At 49.0% G+C, this 26,746-nt stretch overlaps 13 protein-coding genes across 13 annotated transcripts; 6 read left to right on the top strand and 7 right to left on the bottom strand.

Annotated features, from left to right (window-relative positions):
* Window positions 1–130: 130 nt before the first annotated feature.
* M437DRAFT_83452 (S-adenosyl-L-methionine-dependent methyltransferase) lies at window positions 131–997 on the bottom strand (the record flags this gene model as incomplete). Its single annotated transcript, XM_041027938.1, has 1 exon — window positions 131–997. One exon carries the CDS (start codon window positions 995–997, stop codon window positions 131–133), a length of 867 nt encoding a protein of 288 aa, XP_040880756.1.
* A 939-nt stretch (window positions 998–1,936) lies between these two features.
* M437DRAFT_83453 (alcohol oxidase) lies at window positions 1,937–3,887 on the top strand (the record flags this gene model as incomplete). Its single annotated transcript, XM_041027939.1, has 3 exons — window positions 1,937–2,057; window positions 2,105–2,357; window positions 2,414–3,887. 3 exons carry the CDS (start codon window positions 1,937–1,939, stop codon window positions 3,885–3,887), a joined length of 1,848 nt encoding a protein of 615 aa, XP_040880757.1.
* Window positions 3,888–4,611: 724 nt separating this feature from the next.
* On the bottom strand, window positions 4,612–5,017 carry M437DRAFT_45681 (uncharacterized protein; the record flags this gene model as incomplete). Its single annotated transcript, XM_041021124.1, has 3 exons — window positions 4,612–4,647; window positions 4,704–4,789; window positions 4,846–5,017. The coding sequence occupies 3 exons, from the start codon at window positions 5,015–5,017 to the stop codon at window positions 4,612–4,614; spliced, it is 294 nt and encodes a 97-aa protein (XP_040880758.1).
* Window positions 5,018–6,171: 1,154 nt separating this feature from the next.
* Window positions 6,172–7,614, bottom strand: M437DRAFT_46295 (uncharacterized protein; the record flags this gene model as incomplete). Its single annotated transcript, XM_041021240.1, has 3 exons — window positions 6,172–6,492; window positions 6,546–7,059; window positions 7,112–7,614. The coding sequence occupies 3 exons, from the start codon at window positions 7,612–7,614 to the stop codon at window positions 6,172–6,174; spliced, it is 1,338 nt and encodes a 445-aa protein (XP_040880759.1).
* Window positions 7,615–8,364: 750 nt separating this feature from the next.
* M437DRAFT_65062 (uncharacterized protein) lies at window positions 8,365–9,600 on the top strand (the record flags this gene model as incomplete). Its single annotated transcript, XM_041024540.1, has 3 exons — window positions 8,365–8,372; window positions 8,494–8,783; window positions 8,831–9,600. The coding sequence occupies 3 exons, from the start codon at window positions 8,365–8,367 to the stop codon at window positions 9,598–9,600; spliced, it is 1,068 nt and encodes a 355-aa protein (XP_040880760.1).
* Window positions 9,601–10,246: 646 nt separating this feature from the next.
* Window positions 10,247–11,895, top strand: M437DRAFT_83457 (alpha-1,2-mannosidase; the record flags this gene model as incomplete). The annotated part of the gene is made up of 4 exons (XM_041027940.1): window positions 10,247–10,304; window positions 10,360–11,088; window positions 11,142–11,788; window positions 11,845–11,895. 4 exons carry the CDS (start codon window positions 10,247–10,249, stop codon window positions 11,893–11,895), a joined length of 1,485 nt encoding a protein of 494 aa, XP_040880761.1.
* Window positions 11,896–12,564: 669 nt separating this feature from the next.
* Window positions 12,565–13,377, bottom strand: M437DRAFT_45941 (NAD(P)-binding protein; the record flags this gene model as incomplete). The annotated part of the gene is made up of 2 exons (XM_041021180.1): window positions 12,565–12,966; window positions 13,030–13,377. 2 exons carry the CDS (start codon window positions 13,375–13,377, stop codon window positions 12,565–12,567), a joined length of 750 nt encoding a protein of 249 aa, XP_040880762.1.
* Window positions 13,378–13,653: 276 nt separating this feature from the next.
* Window positions 13,654–14,031, bottom strand: M437DRAFT_20145 (uncharacterized protein; the record flags this gene model as incomplete). The annotated part of the gene is made up of 1 exon (XM_041018997.1): window positions 13,654–14,031. A coding segment is annotated over one exon (378 nt), but the record flags the coding sequence as incomplete, so codon positions are not given.
* A 1,058-nt stretch (window positions 14,032–15,089) lies between these two features.
* Window positions 15,090–16,013, top strand: M437DRAFT_46389 (NAD(P)-binding protein; the record flags this gene model as incomplete). Its single annotated transcript, XM_041021258.1, has 1 exon — window positions 15,090–16,013. The coding sequence occupies one exon, from the start codon at window positions 15,090–15,092 to the stop codon at window positions 16,011–16,013; it is 924 nt and encodes a 307-aa protein (XP_040880764.1).
* A 717-nt stretch (window positions 16,014–16,730) lies between these two features.
* M437DRAFT_65066 (uncharacterized protein) lies at window positions 16,731–18,749 on the bottom strand (the record flags this gene model as incomplete). Its single annotated transcript, XM_041024541.1, has 3 exons — window positions 16,731–17,935; window positions 18,001–18,464; window positions 18,526–18,749. The coding sequence occupies 3 exons, from the start codon at window positions 18,747–18,749 to the stop codon at window positions 16,731–16,733; spliced, it is 1,893 nt and encodes a 630-aa protein (XP_040880765.1).
* A 928-nt stretch (window positions 18,750–19,677) lies between these two features.
* M437DRAFT_45830 (acid protease) lies at window positions 19,678–21,271 on the top strand (the record flags this gene model as incomplete). Its single annotated transcript, XM_041021155.1, has 2 exons — window positions 19,678–19,778; window positions 19,840–21,271. Coding segments are annotated over 2 exons (1,533 nt in total), but the record flags the coding sequence as incomplete, so codon positions are not given.
* A 1,602-nt stretch (window positions 21,272–22,873) lies between these two features.
* Window positions 22,874–24,472, top strand: M437DRAFT_45750 (MFS sugar transporter-like protein; the record flags this gene model as incomplete). The annotated part of the gene is made up of 3 exons (XM_041021138.1): window positions 22,874–22,964; window positions 23,022–23,390; window positions 23,442–24,472. 3 exons carry the CDS (start codon window positions 22,874–22,876, stop codon window positions 24,470–24,472), a joined length of 1,491 nt encoding a protein of 496 aa, XP_040880767.1.
* Window positions 24,473–24,872: 400 nt separating this feature from the next.
* M437DRAFT_74323 (uncharacterized protein) lies at window positions 24,873–26,264 on the bottom strand (the record flags this gene model as incomplete). The annotated part of the gene is made up of 1 exon (XM_041026216.1): window positions 24,873–26,264. One exon carries the CDS (start codon window positions 26,262–26,264, stop codon window positions 24,873–24,875), a length of 1,392 nt encoding a protein of 463 aa, XP_040880768.1.
* Between the last annotated feature and the right edge of the window lie 482 nt (window positions 26,265–26,746).

A 26,746-nucleotide genomic window follows, 5' to 3' on the forward strand; every position in this document is an offset into this window, starting at 1 on the left:
TTGTGGGGGGCTTTCTGTTGGCGTTTATAGCATGCACAATCTAGCCTGTTTTCATTGCTGCTCATTATCGTTTCGTGCACAATCCATTCTACTCCAGATATTGTATTTCGATGCGATAATTCTTTCTGGCTCAGACGAAACTAGCGACCCATACATCCATTGCTCGTACACCCTTCTTACCACCTTGCACACCTTCCAGACTTGCCTCACACGCATCTCTCAGCGCAAACACTACGCCCCGTTCCCTCTCATCACTGACATTTTCCTCGACCTCCTTTTCGAAAGAGGCAGAAAGACAAGTAGAAACCTCCCACTCTCCATCCAGCAATCCCTCTGTCGGTTGCACAAGCCTCTCGATCTCCAGCTTCCAACCTGCAGATATAGCGAGCTGTGCAAGTCGTTTTGGACTCAATACAGTGCGGACGTTGGAGGTGCTGGTGGTTTTACGGCATTCTAGTGCTGCTTGGGTGAGGGAAGCGAGGACATGAGGTTGAGCAGAGGGATGGGTTGCGACTAATGACCACTCAGCTAGTAAGAGGCGTTTGGTGTGTTGTTTGAGTGCACGGAACGTCTCCACAATCAGTGAAGGCGAGGGAAAGTACCACAAACAATGAGCCAGAACCGCTGCATCGAAGGTTTTGCCGTCGGGAAGAGAAGAGAGATACTGCAATGGCGAGTTTTGTACCCAGGTTATTCGCTTGCCTAAAGGTCCTTGCGAAATGTGGGATTGGGCTTGAGCTAGGGTGTATGGAGCACCATAGTTCAGGTCTGCTGGGTCAACTGCTACGACTTCACCCTGCTCGCCCACAGCAGAGGCAAGAACAGTGGTACAATCGCCTTGTCCGCAGCCTAGTTCTAGCACTTTCGAGCTGGTGGGGATGTTCCAGTGGTGCAGGAGTGCTAGACGATGAGCAGTCTGGGAGTGCTGGATGCTGAAGTGATTAGGGTCGTGCAGGGAGAGACGCGCGATGGCTTCAGCGTCGATTTGGATGGACATAATGTGCTAGGCAGGTGTTGAGGTATCTAGTGTGAGTCTGAGGGAGAGTGTCCTATCGATGATGTTGAGAATATCTGAAATGAAGAATGCGATGGTTATGTAACTTGTTCGCGATAAAGAGAACGACGCATCAGCAGGCACAGGAATGCGGCGTCGCGATACTCATGGGCAAGATTTTGTGACGATGGCGCTCACGCTGACTCCTCGCGAATATCATAGCTACGATGTAGCTCTATCAACACAGTCAATCGCAGCATGCCAGGCAATCACTGACCGGTGAACGAGATAGGAAGGTCGAATGAAGGGACGTCGAAGGATGATGAGTGGTCCAAGCGCGCATGAACCTCAGTCTCTTTCTTCTTCTCGCCTTGATTGTTCTCCTTACTCACAACCTTGCATGCCTTCTCATGGACGTTTCCCCTGCAGGCTAGCTCTACAAGTGCCAGTCGAGCATGTGCTGCCAGCTGGTCTTCCTATGGTCATGTGTAGTAGGCACATGAGATAGGACCGGGCGATGGCCGCTGCTCGGTCTGCACATTACAAATCCAACTCATCGTTCACAACAACCTACTGTCAAGTCAACAACAGCCAAATACTGGAGCAAAACAGTACGAGTCTTCAAAAGAAAAGGTGCAGAACAACATTTAGAGCGTCAACATGTTACCATCGCGTTCCAAACACAGTAGGTTTCGGCATGTGTGAAGCCAAGGCTTTGTTTGACTCATGTAACGATCTCCAAAGATCATCATCGTCATTGTGGGTAGATCTACGTAAACTCTCACTGCGTTTGCCTATACAGTACTATGCATCTTCCTCTACTCCGAAGTAAGAGCTTTCGCATAAAAGCGATCGTCTGCGGTCATCGAAAAGCTTAACGCATACAAATACTCTGTTTGTCCAAACCCTTCTTCCTTCCCAATCACATCGCCATAGCTAATGATGCTATCAGTACTTTCTCTCTGTGCGCTTGCCGCAACAGTTCAGGCTGTTTCTTCGCCATTTGGTAGTGCAGCATACTCAAAACACTTTGGCCGTGCAGGCTCAGATGGAAGTTATGACTGTAAGTCTAGCTGAAGCCTTCTCCACTACACAGCTAAGCGAATCCAGATGTCGTTGTTGGCGGCGGTACCGCTGGTCTTGCGATAGCAACGCGTCTCGCTGAGAACGGAACATATACCGTAGCCGTGGTTGAGGCCGGCGGCTTCTATGAGCTCGAGAATGGCAACCTCACAATCGTGCCTGGGTATTACAACCAGAACTTGGGCCATCCCTCTGTAGATTGGAATTTCATGACTGTTCCGCAGCAAGCTCTGCACAATCAGACTTTCGACTATGCTCGTGGCAAGACTCTAGGAGGAAGGTATGTGGATACAAACGACTGACTCGCCTAAATATGATGCTTACGACTCGTAACAGTTCTGCTCTCAATGTCATGGCTTACCACCGCGGCACAAGAGACTCATACGGTGCTTGGGCAGATGCAGTCGATGACCAATCTTACACGTTTGACTCGTTCCTCCCCTTCTTCGAGAAGAGCATCAACTACACAGCACCGAACCAAAACTTGCGCGCTGCAAATGCCAGCGTTCCCCCAGCCAATGCTACCGCTTTCTCTGGTGCTGATGGTCCTCTACACGTATCCTTCCCTAACTGGGCCACTCCTTTCGCATCATGGGGTCAGCTTGCATTGCGAGAGATTGGAGTGCCTGATATCTCAGACTTCAGCAGTGGAGAATTGATTGGATCCCAGTATTGCCCAGCGACCATCCGCCCAGACGATGAAACACGCAGCACTAGCGAGGCATCGTATCTTCAGCAGTCGCTTTCTCAGGACGAAACGCGACTGGAAGTATTCATTCACACCATGGCCAAGAAAATCATCTTTGACTCCAACAAGACTGCAAAGGGAGTTGTCGTTGAAACCGCTGGTACACCCTACACTTTGAACGCCACTCGGGAAGTCATTCTGTCTGCTGGCGCTTTCCAGTCACCTCAACTGCTCATGGTCTCTGGCGTGGGTCCCAGAAAAGAATTGCAGCAACACAACATCTCCGTAATTGCGGACCGACCTGGTGTTGGATCTAACATGTGGGATCACGTCCTCTTTCCCGTCATGTACCAAGTAGATGTCGAAACCCAGCAAATCTTAAACAACGCCACCATCGCCCAAGCTGCCGCAGTCCAATACAACCAGAACCACACAGGCATCCTCACAAACGCAGGCGCCGACTACTTGGGCTGGGAGAAACTACCAGAAAAGAACTTCGCCCAACTCAGCAACAAGACTCAACAAGCACTATCTGCCTTCCCTGCCGACTGGCCAAACCTCGAGTTCTTGTTGAGTAGTCTTCCACCTATGAACAATGGCCCGGGTATCTCCAAGTCTTTGCAGTATGCGGCTATGTATATTGCTATTATCACACCAATGTCTCGCGGAACGGTGTCGATTTCTTCCAACGATACGAACGATGCCCCTCTTATCAACCCAGGCTGGCTGAGCAACTCCAGCGATGTCGAGCTCGCTATTCAAGCCATCAAGCGTGGTAGAGATTTCTTCAACGCAAGCGCAATTCAACCCGTCCTCGTCGGCAACGAACTCCTACCCGGTGCCAACGTCACCACCGATGCAGAGATTAGTGCGTTTGTGCACGAGTATGTTGAGACTGTGTGGCATGCTTCTTGCACTTGCGCGATGGGCAAGCTCGATGATCCTATGGCTGTGCTGGACTCCAAGGCTCGTGTTATTGGAGTTAATTCGTTGCGTGTGGTTGATGCTTCGTCGTTCCCATTCTTGCCACCTGGACATCCGCAAGCCACGGTCTATGCGCTTGCTGAGAAGATTGCGGTAGATGTTATTGGTGACGCTCTTCGTAACATGACTAAAAGTTGAACAGCCTTAGCCTCTGGTCAGCAAGAATCGAGGTAGCCAAAACATAGTATAAATCCATTGGGAGAAATAAAAACTTCGATTAACCACTTTACAAGAGCAGTTTGATTCAAATCGTTACACAACGCTTGAGTAGACGAAGGAAACCAAAGAGTCCGTCACAAATCTAATTAGTTCTGTCATCCCTTTTGTTCTCTCCAAGAAGCTCACAATTTGTGTTCGAATGCACTAAGTTCTGCGCATCCGAGCAAACATGCAATGTCTTTGGCATCTTGTACCTCTAGCATCTGATTGGACGGGGTTGGGCTGCAAAAACACGTCGACTCGCTACTGATGCTGTATATCAGCCACAAAAGAAAATGGAGGGGGCAAAAAAAAACTAAGGAATTGGAAGAAACATGTGATTCTACCGCGCAGACACCCTACCCAAAGTAATGCAGTGCTAAAGTGAGTAGAGCAAGGTGACATGTTAGTGACTACTCATTGTTGCAGGGGTTTGAGATCAAATTTGCACAACAGATTAGATGACAACAACAAGGTCAACATAACATGGTTCAGCTCAATTGGAGATGTCTAGGATTATTCTTCGAATCTTCAAAATGAGTATAATTACAAGTGCGAGAACAGTTTCCTGGCAGTACTAGTTCAAGCTGCCTACAAGAGAGGTCCTGCCTCGGTTTTGTTAGCCTCAAGAAGGTGCTTCGTTTCGCCAGAGACGTTTACACGTTTACAGAGGCGAGCCGCAAAGAAGAGCTTGGCCAAGCTGAGAGAGATGTCAGTCGTGGTTATCGTTGAACCCAACGAGCTCATGCAACTTACGACAGGCAATGCGCAGCAACGAGCCTGCTGGCCCTCAGCAGAGCAGATGTTGATGAAGTCGGTTTGGTTGACAGGGACGGTTGGGGCTAATATAGACTATCAGTATACATAGCAAGTAGGCATGTGATGTGATATGACACACGGTTTGCGCAGTTCAAGTCGGCAAGACCGAGGACATCGGTAGCGCAGCATTGGGCATTGTTGTATGTGCCAGAGCAGATAGTGACTTGACGGGCTGATACATCAGCAGGGGCAGGGGCAGCAGCGACGAGGGAGCTGCCGATGAGGGCGGTGATGATGATCGAGGCAAGCATTTTGAAAGATAGGTAATGTGGTTGAGGGTTGTGAGAGACGTGAGCGAAAGATTGAATGAATGAGGTTTGTATGATTTCTCTGGACGAAAGGTCTGCTCATTTATACCCGGTTCTCCTTTGCTCAACTTGATCTGATCGCAAGACTGTCTTGGTTGGACCAGCGTCATTGCTTCTGTCAATGTCAATCATGATCATAACCGTCAACCACAAGGACTTGAGAACGGCTCGTCACTCCCTGTCCTCCAAGACATTTGGTAGCGACTCAAAGCCTGTTACAGTGTTATATCCGCGATCCTTGTAGGGGCGATTGGATATTCAGTGGTACCAAAAGGGCCACTGACGATGATTGGACTTCGCATTGCCAATTAGCAATGTCAGCCGACATCCATCTGGTCCCTTAATATATTTCACAACCTGAAAAGTTGGAGACGGTCTTTGTTCAGTGAGATCATCTCATGACGAGTGTGGTACTGACGCGAAAGCACCAGCACAGCCTTGCGCGGTGTCCAAAAAGCTGGCCCGAGATTAGCAAGTTTGATCTTTATGAAGGTGAAGCTGATCGTCAGTGTTCAAAGACCAATTGTTGCTTGGTCATGTTGAAAATAGAAACTTCGAAGGACGGACGGCGCGGGACGTCGTCAAAAGGGACGGCAGGAAAGAGTGGGGAAAACAAGAAACTCGGCCGGGCGCATGTCCCGATTGAACCTTCCGTCTTTGACCTTGTTTAACCACCGGGAAGGTTCTGTCAAGCAGGTCGAGAACCAAACAAAGTGTGGACGTCATCAGATCTTCCATCTCACGTGTCTGTTCGGCTGCAAAATCGTGGCAGTATGCGGCTCTCGATGCGAAATGCGCTCAACACAAGTCATCGCCGGGCCGGTAAGAAGGCCGATTGCAATCTATGCTATGCAAAGGCATTGTACAAAAACGACCACTCTATATAACCTGAATCCTGATCTTGATCGAGTTCAGACTGGTCAGATCCCAAGTCAACTGACTGCCGTGTACAAGAACTACTGCTTGGAGGCTCTGTTGCTTTTCCGCTGAGTCAACTTCTACTCTAGAGCTTTGGATTGTGCTCGTCTTGAGCTGGTGGACAGACGACCGGATGATGCTTGTCACGATTGTGGGTGTGCCATATCCTTCAGGACGTATCATGAGATCCACTCCACACCATGGCATTCTTCCCCTTCCTCGTAGAACTTCTGCGCTCGCTCAAGCATCCATCCCGAGGACACATTACTTGCGGCTTGTCCTACGTTGGGCCGAGAAGTTGTTAGGCATCTGCTCTCAGCGTTGAGCAAATATTGGATGCAGTGATCATCAGCCTCGCAAAGTACACGACAACTTTCTAACGAGTCGGCGGGTCCTTGGTCATCGTTGCTGTGGTTGTCCCAGTCCAAGCGTGGAGAGGTCATGCGTGGAAGAGCGTAGAGCCTGTATACGTCTCTGTGACGCAGATAAGTGGCACTTGTCTGTTGACATGCATCAGTGAAAGCTCGGACTCTCAGCATATTGATGATCCTACATTTGCTGTATGTGTCATCCATGCTTTCTCGAACTCGAACATGTCTTGTATGACTGACGATGAGATGTGATGATACGAAACCGTGGGCTGGCACCATTGCGTTCGATGATTATAGTTCATGTTTCCGATGTCATCACCCTGAATTATGGGCCAGGCTCGTGTCAAAGGTGTACCGGAGTCTTTGAAAGCCTTTCCAAGGACACAATCACCAGCCCAATGACCCACCGTGAAGTCCTCATACTCATTCTGATGAGTCTGATAGTGTGTAACCACGTTCTGAAGAGCAGGACGAGAGACTATGAATCCGTTGCCGCCTTGACCGAATTCTATGCTGCCGATATTGATTTGTCCTCCAAGGTAGTATGGCTTGGTCCAGTCGAGGTTGGATAGGTATACCAACAAGTTTTGCCAGAATATGAACGTGTCGGGTTCGACGAAAATGTACCACTTCTTATCGGGATATTCATGCAGAGTGCGGTTGACCATGGGTAAAAACTTGAACTTGTCCAATTTCCTGAACATGATTCGTTAGTTTCTGGCACATGAAATGGATAGGAACATCATACCAGCCGGGATTTTCAGCTTTTCCGGTGCCATGATCGACCCATATCGACTTCCCGCTGAGTTCGTCTGCCCGCAGTATCGTTCTGCCGTACTGTTTTAATCGTCGCCAGAGGTCAAAATCCGGACTCGTCTCTTTTAGAAGTGAATTCACACTTTCCAGAGCATCAAATATATGGTGATTTTCGAAGTCCTCTTCAAAATCGGAGAATATTATGCTATCGGGATAGCGAAGTAAAGTTGTCGCCAAGTGAATAGGTAACTTGTCTTGCAGCTCTGTTGAGCCAGTTCTCATGACGACCAATGTCTCATTTGCTCCAGGAAGACTCTTGTAATCAGGACCCTGTAGTAACGTCGTTTGTTCATTTCTGATGATTTGCTGCTCCAGATGGGCGAGCAAAGGCAAATTGAACCAGAATACAAGAAGGGAGAGACACACGAGAATCGCACGAAGATATGCCTGTGACTTTCGCCGCGAAAGCACAAGAAACGGATCGCCAAATTTCATTGGATGCCCCATGAAAAGCAGTTGATCAAAATGTCAATAGTGGAAGGAGGATGACCGTGTTGCAAGGTTGATAGGTAGGCGTTGTTGCTTGCACTTTCGTTTCAAGACTGGGCAGCGAATCCTGAAGGCCCAATTTGGGACGGTGAGCAAAGGATTGGACATGGTCTCAGGATATACGGCTCAGATAAGCATCGAGCGGCGCAGAAACTCTTTGGAGGCCTGCAATAGATGCCACACGCCAAGACATAGTCGCCCACCGTCACACAGACGGCGGCTACGATACGGATGCATGCATATAGCCTTGTCCAATCATATAGCGTTTGAAGCCGCTGCAACAATTCGCGCTCTCTAGCGAGGATCATATAAATTGAAAGAATTTACCGGGGAACGAGCGTTCGGGTCTACACGAGTCGTCAACGAAGACAAATCGGCTTAGTAAGCGCTGAGCCAACCGCGGCTGTGAACACGACAACTTCAAGCTTTTGGCAAGACAACACAGAGGTCATTCTTGATGGTTTGACATCGGAACAACATATACAGGTTGTGTACTTTCGAGATCGGAGCTCTGAAAAGGGCCGAGCATGTCACGCTGCAGAGCAAAGACTTCAGACTCGACGAACGCAGACGCGTAGCGTCTGCAGAGCTCGTTTGAAGATGAGCAGACATGCATTTAAGCGCGCCAACCAGCCATACAGACCTTCTCTCGAGCCGCTCATGTATAATCTCTCGGTAGATTGAGTCCAGATCATCATGTCTAGGTATGCACCAGGATTCAAGAACAGGCAACAGGTAGAAAACGAGCGAGTCGAACAAGAGGCAAGGCCGACGACCTCGTTCCTGCCCTTGCTCTCCTACTTAATCTCTCATATCGACCCACAGATTTTCATTCATGGTCCGCGTGGTTTCCACAATGCATTATCTCTATTCCCACGGCAGTGTGATGTACACACTCTTGTTTCTTTTTACTACCCTCGCCCGAGGTCAAACCACTACAAGACTACCGCCAGCACCCTCATACAGCGATGGTGTGTTTTCAAGTCCAAATACCTACAATACCCAGATACTCGACCAGGGAACTGTGTTGAACATCACATGGACTACAAGATATGAGAGCGTAAATTTGTATCTCATAGTCGGAACCGATTATGCTCATTCACAGCCACTCACAGGTATCATTGCTAAGACTTTTTCTAATTCTTTATCTAACCTCTGGCAGTCGGTACCACAAACACGTTCTTCACTTGGACAGTTGATGACTCCGGAAACAACTCTCTACCTTTCTCATTCAGAGCTGTCAATGCTCTGGGAACAATACAGCAGCAAGCGGGCGGTGGCTTTTATACAGGCCAATTCTGGATTCGTGATGACCCCAATACCACTCTAGTGACTACCGAAACCACAACACATACAAGCCCCCAGTCGAGTGCTATCCCTACTACAACGACGACTTCAGAGTCATCCAGTTCGGCATCTAGCGGATCCTCCGGAAGCACTCTACCTACGACTACTAGCACGTCATCTGCCGGGACTGCATCGCCCGAATCTGGAAAGTCTTCCACGAGCTCCTCTTCACAGTCACCGTCAGCCACATCTACGATGTCTGGCCCTACTTCATCTTCTTCAGAAATATCTGCATCGGGGACAATCACCAAGATGACTTCTCCCGCACAGATGCAAAGTTCAAGCCCAGGTCCCTCTACTGGTGCAATAGCTGGTATAGTAATTGGTGCAGTCGCTGTACTTGCCATTGTTATTGGTGTATCACTATTCTTCCGAAGACAGCGAAGGCCTACAACAGACTCGAGACATTTCGATTCAATGGACATGCAGATGGCTCAGCAGGGCCACTCGGATCTTGGCAAGCGAAAATACACGCTCCGAGACTCTTCGTGGGATTCGAATCGGAAAGGACTTGCAGAGTTGCAAGAGGATGAGCTTGTGGAATTGCCCAACTACCCCTCGTCTCGCCAGCATGAGCTTCCGTAAAAGTTTCTATCCAACATTGTGGCCTGTATCTCAATTTTCTGCATCAACCGTATGCTTTTCTTTTCATGATATAGATCGATTCCATTCTACCAAGCTCAATTTCGTCGACATTGGTCACGCGGTAGCGTCTGTGTCTGCAGCTCAAGCTCTTGAAGCATTGTATTCGGCTAGAGCCACCATCTTAATTGGTTCCAGTTCTCAACCCGTACTTGATTAAAATAGCAAGAGAGCAACTCTCATCCAAGAGGATTGCAGAACGTGCGGCAGTAGAGTTCTCACTACAGCATAGCGAGTCATCGGCAGCTATGTTCAGCGGCTATTCAATCAAAACGAATGACGGTCTCGTATCATTGATGGTGATCATTGGATTGATCGCTCGCTTAATTCCGGAGCGACCTAAATTAACAAGGTGGGCGCATTGCGTGCCGCTGAAGGTGTCTGATCATGCGGTTTAGCGAAATCGAAGTGGAAGGTCTTTCATCGACATTAAGGCAGGACAATATCGAAGGTCAACCTCATACCAGACTCGACGCTCTTCACATCGGTGTCTAACACTTTTAGTAACCCGCTGAAGACCATGGCGAGACTTGGGAAAATCGGCCTAAGACGTTCGGCGTTCAAAGCTACAGTGGTCTTTTGTACAATCATGACTTTCGTATTCTGGGGCCCAATTCAATTTGTCTCCTTGCGAGCATTTACCATTGGTAAAGACCTGTAACAGCACATACTGACCAGAGCGAACGAGGCTGAAGCAAACAGAACGAGAATCAAATCGTCTATCGCCAGTTCAATCAACCAGGATCAAAGCGGTGAAAGCTGCATTCCAGCACGCCTGGAACGGATATTCCGAATATTGCTTCGGTCACGACACGCTACATCCTGTGACGAATACGTGCGAGGATGACTTTGGTGGTTACGGCGCTACAGCCATCGACTCATTACCTACTGCGATCATGTTCGAGAACAAGAATGTGACCAGCCAAATCCTGGATTTCATCGCCGCTCTTGATTTCAAGTCAGTCAAAGGTGGTAGTCGGATCCAGGTATTTGAAGTCACTATTCGACATTTCGCTGCAATGATATCAGCGTGGGACTTGCTTAATGGTCCTTTCTCACATATGACCAATGATCCAGATCTCATTGAAGCTTTGTACGCTCAAATGATAACACTGGGAGATGTCCTTAGCTGCGCCTTCGACAGCCCCAGTGGCGTTCCCCGTGAATGGGTCGATCCTGTATTATGTCAGTCAGACAAAGGAACTCAAAATACCATAGCTGGTGCTGGGACAATGATACTCGAATTCGCAAGGTTGTCAAATATCACTGGTAACCCGAAATATGCCAATCTAGCGCAGAAAGCCGAAGATTACTTGTTGAAGCCACAGCCAGCATCTGGGGAGCCGTACCCGGGGCTTCTCGGATCTTTCATCAATGTCAACAACGGGGAGATTCTAGGATCGCAAGGCAGCTGGGGTGCTCTTGCAGATTGTGAGATCTGTTTCTGGCACATTCTGAGTTGATCAAGAACTAATCATTCACAGCTTTCTATGAATATCTATTGAAAGCATATCTATACAACAGCAATATGTACGGGCTTTACCTGGAGCGATGGCTCATTGCAGCAGACTCGACAATTCGTTTCGTTGGATCACACCCTCACGGGCATCCGGAGTGGACACTCTTGCCATACTGGAACGGACAAATATTGCAGAATCAGATGGAGTCACTATCCTGGTTCGCTGGCGGAAACTTCATTCTTGGAGGAATGGTCACGAACAACCAGACTCTGGTAGACTATGGCCTCTCGATAGCCGACGCAGCAGGTGCTGTATATAATGCAACTCAAACTGGGCTTGGAGGAGAGTTTGTCACCTGGGACACCAGTTGCGAGGCCAGTGAAACTGATTCTTGCGGTTCCAAAAACTCCATTCGCATCTCTGACGGCAGATTTCGCTTGAGACCTGAGGTCTTGGAGACTTGGTACTATGCTTATCGAGCCACGAAAGACGAGAAGTATAGAGATTGGTCGTGGACTGCTTTCGAAGCCATAAATCGCTATTGCCGCACAGAAACAGGATTCAGTTCCCTTACTGACGTTGATGCTGCGGAAGGAGGCAGCAAGGGTAACGTCCAGGAGAGCTTCGTCTTCGCTGAGGTGATGAAGTATGTGTATCTATCGCACTGGGAGGTAAGTTTTTGCAAAGTGAGAACTGCTAGTTGCATATTGGTTGCTGACATTGTAAGGATGCACCGTACCATGTGCAGGATAGCCGGACTGGGGTCAAGAACACATGAGTATTCAATACGGAAGCACATCCCTTGCTTGTTGCTGGCCCGCCGCGATAGACTGAGAGATATCGGATATTCACTCAAGAGCAAGCCCTTGACGGGCGTGACGCGAGGAACGAAATGACCCAAATAACATGGCCACGCCTTCCAGAAAATTCTGACCCTGATCAACTCTCTACCATACACCACTCCTTACTTCTGATCAAGACGAGCAGAACAAGAATGCGAAACGTACAGCAGCAGGGATTCCCACGTGGTCACCCACCGTAGTACAAATCTGCCGTTCAACTGCTTGTGTATTGCAGAGCGGACGGGATGCCCAGTTTTCAGCTGACTGTGGCCGTACGTGCACGAGATGCGGTCACATAATTACATATTATACCAGACTCATGCCTACACTATGCTCCGATCAAGCTGCGAATGCGCGCTTTGCTTCCATATGCGTAGAGGTCCGCACGCTCACACTCCAACTTTGAGTGACTACGGAGCTTCCGCCTGTGTGGTCATCCCTAACGCTGCAGTGTATGTTTGACGGATCTGTGGCTCGAGATCAACGACCTTGATTGGTATGCGGAAACCAGATACATGAGACTGTCCAACTCTTCAGCTGAGAACACGATTCGAATGACGACACCTGATCCGGTACCAAGTCCTCTCTACATAGCTCCGAACGACTCACTTCCATCCTTGCTCTCTCCTCTGAATGTGCTTCTGGTATTCCGGATCCATCAAAATCAGCTCCAACTGACCCTTCCCTTGAGGTCGTTCAAACAATTCGAAAATCTCCCCAGCGATATTTCTTGGGTTCGTGACAGACATCTTCTCATCCACGGTTCCACCGACGACAACCAAAGCGCAATGCACACCTTTGGATTCGTATTCCTTGTGCAGTGAGTGAACCAGGTTATACTGCCCGGCTTTGCAGGCCGCAAGAGAGAACATGGCAGGGAACGGGTCTTTTGCCAACATACCACTGGTCACGATGAACGATGGCGTCTTTGCGTCAGACGATCCCGCCGTCTCAAGCAGCTTGGGCATCGCCCACTTCGCGACAGCGTAGAGGCTGGTGACACTGACCTGTGTTGTGTGTCAGGAATTACAATGTCACAAGGCGGGAAAACCTCATCAACGAAACGATACCCGGAGATCAATGTCCAGCTCCTCGACAGTGAAGTCAAAGAATTTGCTCGGTCCCAGTCTCGCGTGATTGAACAGCACACACTCAAGTGGCACGTCACCCATAATCTTTTCCACTTCTTTAAAACCCGCACGAACACTTTCCATGTTAGCACCGTCGTACTCGATAACTTCCACGCTCGCTCCAGCGCTCGCAGCACGAACAAAGTCGGCGTCTTGCGATAGACGAGTTTTGTTTCTAGACAAGAGAATAATCTTTTGGAAGCCGCGTTCTGCGAACACAGCAGCGACATTGCGACCGATGCCAGGACCAGAGCCGAAGACTACGAGGGCGCCGCGAGAGCCTGCCATTGTTGTCCCGGCTCCAGTGTGATCGCGCGAGTTGGTATAGTGCGAATGCTGGGTTGGATGCGACTGAGCAGTGTGTAAAGCAATAAAGGGTTTGGAGGGGTTATGGTCTGTAGTTCGCGGTCACTGCGACCGGAAGACCGGAACGGAAGGATAACGTCCCCGCCTAGCAAAGCTCGAGAGTTGCCAACAAAAGATGCTACTAGGCGTAAAACAGTGCTTGTTTCGCTCAACATGAGAGACAGCTCATACCATTTACAAGATAGATAGCTTGTTGATGTGATTACACATCTCTGTACAAAGCCTGAACATGATCGCTGGTCGCAGACGCTTGCCTACCTCATGATCATGGAAGATTTTGTACGCTACGCGCTTCACCATGGCGTCCATGTCGTCTGCAGGCATTCGAGTGAAATCCTGAGCAGCTGTGACGGCGAAAGCTCTGCGTTCACAAGACTCGGCCAGCTCATACAGCTGCGAAGCCAATGGCAGAGTGGCGTCAACCACTTGAATAGTTTCATCTCCTGATAGCCCAAACAGACCGCTGTCGGCAGCTTGTCTAAAGTCAAGGTGTATAACGACCACTCTTACAACTACCATCCAGTCTGGCAGTAGTTTAAGCGCTACTAGATCTTCCTGCTTGCCTTTCCGTAAGGGTATATTTTCAAACCACTCAGATATAGGTTCGTCATAGGGCTCCGCCTCCCCTATCTCAACAGTCAAAGCATCCAGCATGAAAGATGCTGATCCATGTAGACGCTTCGCTTCCTGGGCCAAAGAAGTCAATGGGTGACCATCCATCATAGGGCCAAAGTCTATGTCATAGAATTCAGTCCAATTTAGGTGTATAGTTTCGCGGGAAGTATTCTGCCAGAAACCGCGGTCTATAACTTTGCCGGTATTCCAATCAGCTTCCCGTGGCTTGTCAGTAACCCACGCGCCGTCACGCCAACAAGGGCTTCGCCAATCTAGCCTTAAGATCCATTTTCCTGTGGCAAAGGCGACTCTGCGCGACTCACGACAAACTCGCGTAAGTAAGGGCGGGCGAACATTGCGCTTACTGGTTGACCAGAGCCAACAGGGGATGTTGTCTTTTTCCGGTTCGGGGACATCGTAGACAAATCTTTCGTTAGGATAGTCCATTTCGTATACCCGATGATGCGGCAGACAGAGGTGCCATATCTCTTCCCGAAGCTCAAGCGGTAGGCGTGGGAAGGGGTGGAAATTATCGTTGACCATGCTCGTGATGACAGTAGCGTTGAAGTTGAGAGTAGCGTTGACCGCCCACAAGTTCACAGATTGAAAAGCAGAAACGCATTCGTATACGACGTGAATTCTGGGAAGATATGCGCAGGTAACTCAAGAGTGTGTATGAGTGTGAAAGAAAGTCGCTAGCTGAACGGGACGAGTGGGATATATAGTCTCGCGGGATATTATGTCTTGGCACTTCCGAAATGAAGTCCGCGGTTCTGATACTGGATCTGTAAGACAAAATCACGCGGTGGTCTTGAAGATGCACAGTTCTCACGGTGAGACGGGAGCATCCTGAGAAAGTAGTCTTGTTGATATGAGCTCCGAATCCTTCGGTGTCCTCATTGGGAAGGCGATCTGTACCCGCAGCGTCTACAAATCCATTGTGCCTCGCTTTACCTACTCGTATAAAGCATCCTCAACTCGTCTATCGGAGAAACAGAGCAGAAACGATCACCAACAATATGTTAATATTAATCGCAGGCATCACTGGTAACATTGGCCAGCACGCTGCCCGCCATGCATTGACCCTTGGTCATCAAGTTCGCGGCCTCTCCAGAACTCCAGACAAACTAGATCCGTCCATTATGGCCCGCTGCGAGGATTTCGTTTGCAGCACAACATACTACGACATAGCAGCACTAGACCAGGCGTGTGCCGGTGCTGATGCAGTCATCTGCGCGTACGCGGGCATCCCAGAGCTGCACCTGGACGGACAATTACTGCTTCTACGAGCAGCTGAACGCGCAGGCGTAAGGAGATTTCTCGCTGCGAGCCATAACAACGATTGGCGCAAGATTGCGATGGGGGAAGTGCCCATCTACGATCCAGCGCGGATGTTCCATGTACAGGCCGCGTTGACCAGCACGATCAAGCCTCTGCATATTCTCAGTGGTACATTTGTCGATGTCCTATTCGGTGGCGAAGGGCAAGGCAACTTCACCCCTGAGGTTGGCGGTGTGTGGGACTCGAGGATAGATCCACCGCAGTTGCATATCTGGGGCTCAGGTCATGAGAAATGGTGTCTCACCACGGAGGAAGATGGCGGCAAATGGGCTGCCGAACTCGTGACGTCTGACAATGCTGAAAATGGTGGTTTTGTATTGCTATGCTCCATGGAGCTAAGTCTGATGGAACTCAAAGACACGTACGAGCGCTTCAGAGGCAAAGAAGTGCGGATCATCCGTAGAGGCACCACCAGGGATCTCGAGAAGACGGTCGAAGAAAAGAAGGGTGCTGGCTCGCATTGGGCTGATTGGCTACGGTATGCTTTCGTGTTACACTGCACCAAGGGTACCTGGGCCCTCAGTAAGGACTCTTTTGAAGGCTTCCACCCTAGTGTTCCAACATCTTTGGAAGCATGGCTAGAAAAGAATCCTAAAGTCTAACTGGAAAGACCCTGGGTTAGTGTCTGGGGCTCAAGTCAGTTCAAAGTACTTCAGCTGAACTTCGCCTGCATAGAGAAGCTGCTCCAGGTCACTGCAAATACGTACATCCTAGATTCCAATATTACGCAAAATATCTATCCAATCCAGTCTCCTACAAGCTACTGCTGCATTCACGTACGGAAGTTTTCCACACTTGTCAAGTCGCTTACACAGTTTAGAGAATCAGCATTTTGAAATAGTGCTGCCAACAACAATACAGCAAACCTACGAGGCGCAGGCAGGATTGACTAGTCTTCAAAATGTATGGAGGCTGCGAACACGACGCAGATGCAACATTTGGGGCCGAAACCTAAGCCATGGTTGATCAGATAGGTCAACCATGGTTTTTGTCGACAACACTCCTCTTGTGAGTTTCAGTGGAGTCACAGAACCAGCAAGCATATGGTTGCATTATCTATACGCCTAACTGTGACGAATGTAGCAACTCTTTCCTTGTCATCTATGCGCCTTTTCGCGGGCGAATCATTTGTGTATTAGCTGTCATACCAAATTTCTATGAACATAGGTGTTAGCATATCTAGCATGTACAGCACGACCATAGTCAGCCCAAGAATAGGCATCTTCACAGATCGATCACTCCATCGACTTCCAAATTCAAATCGATCGACCTTATTCTGGGCCCCTAGATCTGGGCCAACGCCAATATAAACTGTTTGTCTACAAGAGGAAGAGACATATCATGACAACCAACGTCAATGCCTCAAAACGCATTACTTGCAGATGTCCGACATCATTTGAGGCTTCGATAGAAGAGGTAGGCACACTTGTCGGAAGTACAGTGGTTCCGTTGCCAATCCTGGAAGATGGTATGACGGCTGCAGTATTGGTGACTGAAGCAGCGGACGAGGAGGATCCTGTAGACTGTTCGGTAGCCGAAGGGCCATTCTGTACAGATGCTACACTGGTAGAGACAACGTCGGAAGAGCCAGAGGGCTGCTCGGAAGATGGAGCTGATGAGCCTTGGCTGAGGAGACTGAACGTCATGAGCTTGGATGTTGCATCTGCGTTTGATGCCGTGCTGCCTGCGATAACGACCGTAGAAGTCCCCTCAGGGCTATCCGTTATGATTGTCTCTAGAGCGATGGCATGGTTCGTGGATGTTTCGTCTGTCGAGGACACGTCATCAGAGGATGTAGGTTCTGCACTACTGCTGACAGCCACATTTGCAAGCGAGGAACCGGGCGATCCCTGTACCCCTGCATTACTCGTTGTGACCAGCAAAGAGTTGACGCTGGATTCAGGAGAGGATACTTGTCCTGGGTTTGAGAGCAGCGGATTGACAGTGAGTGTAGATTGGATCACAAGAGACTCTCTAGTCGTCGAAGTCAGAGTTGTCGTTGATGAGGCTGCAGTTGAAAGTCCTGTGTTTACATTGACTGATGTTTCGATGGTATCTTGACCATCGGTATTGCCGACAGATGCAATAGGGACTGTTGTGGCTCCTTGGAGAGTTCCAGATGCATGTGGCTCTGGAGATGCCACAGACGAGAGCGGCGCAACACCAACTCGTGAGTTTGAAGTAGGAAGAGGCTTGGTCTCTGCTGAGATAGTTGCACTGCCTTCGATACCTGCAGTCGTATCTGATGATTGCTTAGTGGATGCAAAGACGGACGAGCTCAACTCCTCGCTGACAGCTGAAGCTTTCGAGGTAGGTATAATAACGGAGAGTCCTTGGGGGCTAGTTCCGACATCGATGGATCTAGTTCCGACATCGATGGATACAGGTACGTCTGATTGGCTCGCGACTTCTTCTGTGGATGGTAGTTCTGTACTTATAGGGGTGGTTTTCTGGACCTGACTAGTACCCAGCAAAGTGACAGACGTGGTGACTGTGCTCTGGGGCGAATTGATGCTGATCTCTGCTGCGGGAGAAAGTAACTATTAGTCTCGGCAAGATCTTACATTCTGATTGTTAACGGAAACTCACCAGTAGATACGGAAGCTGCAACAGATGACGTTGTCTTTCCGGTGTTCATAATGTGAGTGAAAGCAGTAAAAGGTGCTCCCACAAAACTAGTAACGGTATCGTAAAGGTAAGGGACCTCTGAAACTGCTTCAGCAGGGCTCACTGACGAGCACTTCGGTGTCACATTGCACGGAGCAAAACTACAGCCTGTGTATGGCAGCTCAATGGATCGATTGCCCCACAGTGAGTATATCTGATTGGGATTTACCTTGACATCCTCGACCGGGAACAATGAATAGAGCCATCCAGTTGGATCGAGCTTGTTTGTTTTGTCCACAGGCATTGGAAAAGGTGAGTGGATAGGTGTAGGCGAGAAAGTTTGCTGCCCAAGACAACAGGTCTGGTTGAGCCCCTTAATGGTAGTGGGAAGAGCAGCATTCCAAGTCATCTGAGTATCGAGGGCTAGAACTTGGGTAGGGTAAGCACTATCCGGATCAAACAGTTAGCCAAGAAACTAGCATCAATTTCATCTTGGAGAGGTCTTACACTGTGATGTTGGACCCGTCAAGTGCCGATACTACTGCTGTGACAGTACGATCCGCGTTTGTATCGGTGCGCGTCAACGTCTGCAGGGTCGAATTCGAAGCATATTCCGTATGCATTTCAGTAGAGGTCCATGTGCTATTGCTCGCTGTATTGATCATCACATGCATGGTTCCGATCGTCGTTGGTGTGACGACTTGAGACCATGTAAAACTCAAGGCAGTCATGGAAGGCCCTTCCAGCGCGTATGTAGAGGCGGGACTGGAGCTTGAGGAGGGTGTTAACAATACATCAGATGATAGCGGCAGCTATAGCACCTACATATTGCTGGTGTTCCTGTGTCGTAGTTACAGGTAGACCATGCAAAGGTGCTCGATATAATCCAAGCTAGGCAAAAATGCTGAAGAATTGGATTCATGTTTGCGATATACTTGTGTCTTGTGTCCAGGTGAAGATGAATCAGATGTCACAATCCACCCACTTGAGGACACTTGAGTGGAATATATGCTAAGTGAGCATCCTTGGGCTTTTCAGTATCTTCTCAGCCTTCTTGAGCGCATGTCAGCCTGCTTTTAGTGGCTTAAGCTGAATGTCCGTAAGTATCTGATGAGCCTTGCGCCTTTGAGATAACCAGGACAGCCATGTTCATATTCCGCCGTTAATATTGACCAGCTGAAAGATGTGTTTCGTCACTTGATCTATCTTGGGCGCCGGTCCAAGCCTTGAAAGGAAGGCCAACCGTAGGAAAAGGTTCATGGGATCTGTATGTAGCACGCAGCCTTGACACCCAAAAGAATTGATATCAGCCTTCTCATCTTTTGTGGCGCTTCCCACGCAATAGAGTGAGAATGATGTGCCGCTCTGCAGGTCTCCGTGACCATGATGAGGCTACAATTGATAAGGTCGCATCCTAGCGGTTCCCCGCATCTGAAGAGGTTCGAGGATTTGACCATGCATAGTCCTGCTGGTTCTGAAGCCTGGATTTCTCGTCTTTCCTACGAAGATGTTGGAGCTGCTCGTTATCGCAATCTGCGTTGTGTCGGTTGTGGCGAAACCTGGTAACGCGTCGATTCGACCACTGAGTGTACCTCCAAGCGAATACTGGTAGTGTTGATCGGACGAGAACGTCTCCTGGAGAAATGTTCTGACTGTTGCTTTAGGGATGGCGCAGATAACAAGTGGTCGACTTTCTTCGTCAACATCGGCACGCCTGCTCAGACTGTCCGTCTTCTGCCGGGAACATCGGCCAATGCGGGGTGAGAACTCTAGACGTCATGTTGCATGTCTCATGCACAATTGCTGACATGCATCCAGAAGTGCAATCTGGGCTGTGTTGGAGGAGGGCTGTACCATTGTCAACCCAAATCTGGATTTGTCCAGCTGCAAACAGTCCCGTGGAGATCTTTTCCAACACAACGAGTCAACCTCTTGGTCGATACAAGGTCTCGAGAACGATGGGATATTCAGCTTACCAACTTACGAGGAAAGTCTGCTTGATCTCGGTGACAATGCTTCCTACGGGTTCGACTCGATTTCGCTCGGTCTAAACTCTGGTCTGGGTTCCATACAGCATACGCTCATCGCTGGCCTGGTGAATAACAAGTACTGGGTAGGCAGCTTGGGACTCTCACCCTTCGGAGTCAACTTTACCAACTTTGTAGATCCTCAGCCAAGCCTCTTAAGTACGTTGTTCAATCGCAGTGTGATTCCCAGCTTAAGTTGGGCGTACACTGCAGGAGCATACTACCGAGGCCAGGACTCGTTTGGCAGTCTTACGCTCGGGGGATATGACACTACTCGGTTCGTGGATAATGGGGTGAGTTTTCCTTTTGGGGCGGACCAGTCGAGGGATTTGCTTGTCTCTTTGACTTCGATCACATATGACTCCTTGGGAAGCTCGCCACTCCTGACTCAAGCCATCAATATATTTATCGACTCTATGGTTTCTCACCTCTGGTTGCCTCTGGAGACCTGTCATGCTTTCGAGCAAGCTTTCAATCTTACTTGGGACTCGACCTACGAGCTCTACCTGCTCGACAACGACACCCACAACAGTCTCCTTGCACAGAATGCAAGCTTCAAATTCAATCTCACGAATGGCAGCTCTCCAATTAGCACTAGCAACAGCGTGCAGATAGTTCTTCCATACGCTGCCTTCGACTTAACCATTGAACCACCATACGTGGAGTCTGAACAGAAATACTTCCCGCTCAAACGGGCTCAGGACCCCAGTCAGTATACTCTTGGACGTGTCTTCCTCCAAGAAGCTTACGTCGTGGCTGACTATGACCGACATAACTTTTCCGTATCACAAACTGTCTTCCCAGGCAGAGGTGTCTCCCAGGACTTGGTCCCAATCTATCCTCCCGAATCAGAGTCACACAAAAAAGGGAACCGAAAACTTAGTACCGGAGCCATCGCAGGAATAGCCATCGCAGGAGTAGCTCTTCTAGCGACAATTCTTGGTTTCTTAGCGTGGAGATTGATCCGTAGACGTCGTCAACACTCAGAGCCAGTTATAGTATCTAGTTCCACAACAACAAACTATCCAACCAACAAAAAGGACGCCCATACAGAGGAGAACCCGTCTTGGATTAATGACTCAAAGACACGACATGAAATCCAAGGCGTCGATCCTCACGAACTGTTTGCAAGAGGTCCTAGTGTTGGAATGCCCGAACTCGAAGTACCAAACAAGGTGCACGAGATTGATGGTCGCGCTGGTCCTGTCGTTGAGCTTGAGGCCTAGATTGATTGATTTCTCTCTAGCTGTCACAGATAATTTGTAGATGTAGATAAGTGGAGGTGCCGAGGGCATGAATCTGGATTCGCTCTTTTCTCGTGTATTGGATGGTCTGTAGATAGTGACTTCGTTCATAGTTCGTACGATTATTATGTCTCCAACTCGTAGAACTATGATGCATCTCGCCTCGTGCCAAATGCAGGAGGAGCTACAGCACAAAACGTACAGCAGCAGCGATTTGAAACCCCTAGACTTGAATATGTGGCATGATTTCGAAGTAGATTTAGCAGAACACTATGTAGGGTCTCCAAAAGAAAAAGAATATCATGATACAATTGTTTACTTTTGGGTTTTCGAGGAAGGTTTCTATTTTTGGGCGTATTTTAAATGGTGCACAACAATCCTACACACTAAAGCAGACTCTGTCTACCAAAGAGGGTTTTCATGATATGGTTTTAGAAGTCGGTCTTAGATTGATGAGACTGAAGCCCAGTCTGCCATGAAGGAAACTTCTGAGCTCTACTTTGGTTCCCGCAGGCTGTCCAAGTTCGGCATCGTCAATTTTCACGGATCAGTACTGATCTCCGGCGGCGTAAGCATATGAGAGACCCAACTCTCCCATCCCTAACCAGAATGTGCCTTCTATCAGTCATGCTTGCGAGTGCGTCTTAGCCAGCTCTACTACTAGCACTACTAGTTTTTCTTGTCAGACTTCCTTGACTGTATCTTCTGTTCCCTTTGGCTTTTTCTTGTCTCGATCTTACGCATGACTGTTCATCACCAACTCCCGCGACCAATGGATTTCAATCCAGCGTGGCAGCGCCTAATGTTGTGAAATAGCTTGATCGATAAGTCAATATCGAGACAATTTTTATTCCGTCTTGTGGAACACAAAAACTGCTTTTAATGGCCTCGTAAGTATTTTTCGAGAGATTTGAGAACTTCTTGCTTTGGCAAGCAAAGATACCTATCGACCAGACGACGATGCCCAAAATGGCAGTCGCATTTCTGGGGAAGGTTTTGCGGAGGTGGCATCACACTTCAACCAAGCTCTGTGAGACGCGACGACTTTCCGCCGACACATTGCTCACTTAGTGGTGTCAATCGATTCAATTCAGGCAGTTTCAGTCACGGTAGAACAAGATGCACTCAACATGTGATAAATGTCGTTGTTCGATGGAATCGGATGGATAGGCCATGACCCCTCAAGCACACCATCGAGCCGAAGGTTGGCGACATCCTTGATCGACAAACGTCACATGCCAAGCCGCATAAACAGCTACCAATCAATTGAGCTCAAGCTCCGTCGAGCAGGTCAAATGTCTTGTTACTGGAGCAGAGCCTCTGAACGTCCTTCTGGAAAAGGGAGGAGCGCCCGTGTACCACTGCAGGCGGTCAGGCTATTATCCTCCTCGCGGCTGCCGCATCATGTTTCTGATCCCATGCCCATGATTGTTTTCCACGTCGCTTACGATCCTTCTAGATCGTGTTTGCATGCCATAGCTTTATAAGATGGACGATGATTCCGGTCCCGTGGGTCCTGAGGTCGCTTTGTTGTCTCGCTCGTCTTCAGACATTACAGAGCAGATTGTTCGTCGCGAGTCCAACATGACGCGAGCGGGTACCTTTAGAGCTTACTGGCTCGGCTGTGTGGTCTGTATGGGCGGCTTTCTATTCGGATATGACTCCGGCATCATTGGTATGAGCCTCATGGTAATATGTTTCTCTGACACTTGCTGAACGCGTTGTCGTCCAGGTGGAGTTTTGACCCTTGCATCCTTCGAACATGATTTCGGCTACACTAAAAAGCAAGCGACTCGCAACAGCTCTTTGTCAGTCGGCCTCCAACAATTGGGCGCCTTCCTCGCATGTTTCGCCATTTGGCCAGTCACACATCGATTTGGTCGCAAATGGGCTTTAGTCTTGTGTTCGACCATCTTCGTCATTGGCGCCATAATTCAGACTATCAATACACATTCCTTCGGCGCTTTCCTGGCTGCTCGGTTGATTGCTGGTATTGGTCTGGGAGGAAGCAGTGTAGTCGTGCCGATGTTCTCGAGTGAGATGGCTCCAAAACAGCTGCGTGGTCAGATTGGCAGCTTCTATCAGCTCTTCTATACTCTTGGTAAGTATGTAATTAGCTGTTGTGACGCACAGCCATGTCTAACTCGATCAGGTATCTTCACCTCATACTGGATCGACTACGGCGTCGGCAAGGACATCTCAACCAGCGAGGCCAGGCAATGGCAGATCCCTATCGGCATCCAGATCTTACCTGCCGCTCTTCTCGGCCTCGGAATGTTCACACTCAAGGAGTCAGTTCGCTGGCTGACTCTCAAAGGTCGTCACCAAGAAGCTTGGGAGTCTCTACAATGGATCAGAGCCGACAGCGGACCTGACGCTCAACTGGAAATGGACGAGATCCGCCTCGGCGTTGAAACAGAGCTACGCGAGAAAGAAGGCTTCCAGTTCAGAGAACTCTACACCAAACCCGACAACTTGAAGCGTACGGTCACTGCCGCTGTTGTTTTTGTTGCTCAACAATCTACCGGAGCGACTGCCTTTGCAACATACGGGCCACAGTACTTCAAACTCCTGGTAGGAAGCAAAGGCAACGATGATCTGCTTCTCACTGCTATCTTCGGCGCCATCAAGGTAGCAGCCTGCCTGACTTTCGTCCTCTTCGTCGCTGAGCGAGTGAACCGCAAAATCGTCCTCACATTGGGAGCACTTGGCATGGCTGCTTGCCAGATCTGCACCGCTGCTGTTGTCAGATCCAAACCACCACCCGGCGATGCTACAGTAACATCTTCTGGTATCGCCACTGTTGCCCTGATATACCTTTTCGTTTCCATATATAATTGGTCATGGGGACCCTTGCCTTGGCCTACTGTGTCTGAAATCTTCCCTACTCGCATCAGAGAACCCGGCATCGGTATAGCCGTATCCTCGCAATGGCTCTTCAACTTTGTCTACTCGATCAGCACACCCTACATGATCAAGAACATGGGCTGGGGCACATTTTTGTTCTGGGGCGTTGCAGATTTGATCATTGCGGGAGGGGCTTGGTTGTTCTTGGATGAAACTCGAGGAAGGAGTTTGGAGGATATCACACATACGACGGAGAGGGCAAAGAGTTTTGGTGAGGATTTGAGGTATGAGGGTGATGGGGCTGTGAGCAAGGGGCCTGGTGTTGAGGTGAGATAGGAGTCGATGGGTACGAGGTATTGATACGGCATATTTTATTTTCACTTGAGCTTATTGCGCTAGGGTTGAGTTGAGGGAGTTGTTTTGATACAAGTGCACGGAAGCCGCTATGCAAAGAGGGCTGAGCTTGCAATGTCATAAGGATTCTCCCCTTCTCGAGTCTTGGGAACATATTTCCAATCTTGCACTATCCGCATCAGCACTCTGCATCTAAGTGTTTAAGGGAACGGATCTTCGCGCTGAAGACTCGAACAGGACAACAGGGGCATGTAAAATACTCTTTGACTTCACACACATCACCAGCCAGCCACTCAAACCCCACAGAGAGCAGAAACAATCAATAAAGTCTCGAGAAGTGACATCCACATCAACCTCTCTCAAAAATGCCATTGTACATTTTCTATCGCCTTGAAGAGCGATGATAATCTCTATCCCTACTCCTATCTCTTCTCGACGAAGATTTCTCATACTCTCTATCCCGTCGACTCGAAGATTTTTCGTAATCTCTATCTCTTCTGTCATATTCGCGATCACGAGACCTGTCTCGTCGAGATGAGGATTTCTTGTCGTAGTAGTCGCGAGAACGGTTTCTTTTGCTGTCGCGATTGCTCTCGCGATTGCTGTCGCGGTCGCGAGAACGATCTCTTCTGTCTCTGCGATCGTAGTCTCGGGATTTGTAGTCGTGGCGGTCGTAGTCTTTTCTGCGTCGGCGTCTTTCTTCTTCGTCGTCTGAATAATCATCTCTTCTCTTTCTGCCTTCATCATCCCTTCTTTCCCGTTTCTTGTCCCTGATCTCCAAATCATTGACCACAAATCGTTGGTTTTCTGCTTCTTCCTTGTCTCTGCGGATCTTCTCTCGCAACTCTTCTTCCGTAAGCGTTTCTCCTGTTTTCTTATTTTTCATGGATACGGGAATAAACATTGTTGGTTCTTTTCGTCCACGGGAGGAGGATTTCCCCCATGCGCCTAGTTCTTCTGCTTGGGCTGCTGCGTTGGGGTCCGCGCCGATGCCGAGCAGAGCAGGTCTTTTGGCAGGGGGAAGTGCTTTCTTGCCGTTGGTGGGCTTTGAGGGGACGGCAGAGGGACCTTTCCAACCCATACCGCGAAGCATTGCTGCGCCGTATTCTTCGACTGGAACGGCTGCGTAGTCGGAGAGAGAGGGTGCCGGAGGAGCGGAGTGGTAGGAATCGTTGAAGGCGTCCTCTTCTGTGATTGCTGTTGTGGGGATTGTGAGGGTGGATGTAGGTGCTGCACCCATAAGGGCGTCGATGGCAAGTTGATCTGCTGATTTTTGCTGCTCGGGCTTGTCCTCTGGCAATTGTTCTGGTTCCTGATCTTGTTGTGTATATTCTGCATCTGCAGTTGCCGATGGCGCAAATACATTTAATCCATACTTGACAGCTTCCGTCTCTTTAACCACTTTATCCGCTCCTTCTGCATTTTGTGCGCCTTGGGTCTTTGCATCCAATTGCTCACTCGTAATTCCATATTTCTGGGCTCGTTGGCGTTTGGACGCTTCCCTCCAATCTCTATTCGCTAATGCTGTAATAACCAAAGGTTTCTTTTCTTCTTTTTTGGGTGCATGGGTGTTTACAGCACCTCCAGCTGTACTGTCAAAGTGCGTGATTGTTTGGCGTTTGGAGTTGGTTTCTTCGTCATCGTCACTGGCATCGTCGAGTAAAGCGGCGTGAGCGCGTTTCGTGCCATTTGTTGTTTTTGACGGTGGTGGTGGAGATGATTTTCGCTGAGAGGGTTTTGAAGAGTTGCCTAGAGAGAAGGAGAGAGAGGCCATATTGTTTGCGCAACCTTTGGGTTGAGAGGAGAAGGTGGATGGACGGGCGCAACTTGGAAGTTTTGTCGAATGCGAAGGCCCTTTGACGTAGTTGCCTGAGTCCGAAGGTTGGTCTTGGCTTGCCGAGGCACCCTGGCTCTGCGGCTTTACACTTTCACTCCTTCACCTCGTGCTATTTTTGACAAACAAAAAATTTTCATGTTTTGGAGGATTTTTAGGGAGTTCGTGCCCCCTCATAAGCTCTCATATTCTTCGTGATCTACTGTGCATGTTACCAACTATTCTACTGCTTGAGCTGTCTATCTACGTGGAGGTCAGGCTCGAAGATCGTGGAAAGACAGTATTCAATTTCCACTGCTGCATAAAAGTAAACCCAAAGAATCTCCTCCAGAGAATGAGATCGCAAGATAGATACTCAAAAGGTGAATGTCAGAAAGAGTGTCCTGTGTCTGCATGTTCAAGCCCTCTGTCTCAAAACCTGT

Source organism: Aureobasidium melanogenum (assembly GCF_000721775.1).
Source record: "Aureobasidium melanogenum CBS 110374 unplaced genomic scaffold scaffold_7, whole genome shotgun sequence".
NCBI classification, from domain to species: domain Eukaryota; kingdom Fungi; phylum Ascomycota; class Dothideomycetes; order Dothideales; family Saccotheciaceae; genus Aureobasidium; species Aureobasidium melanogenum.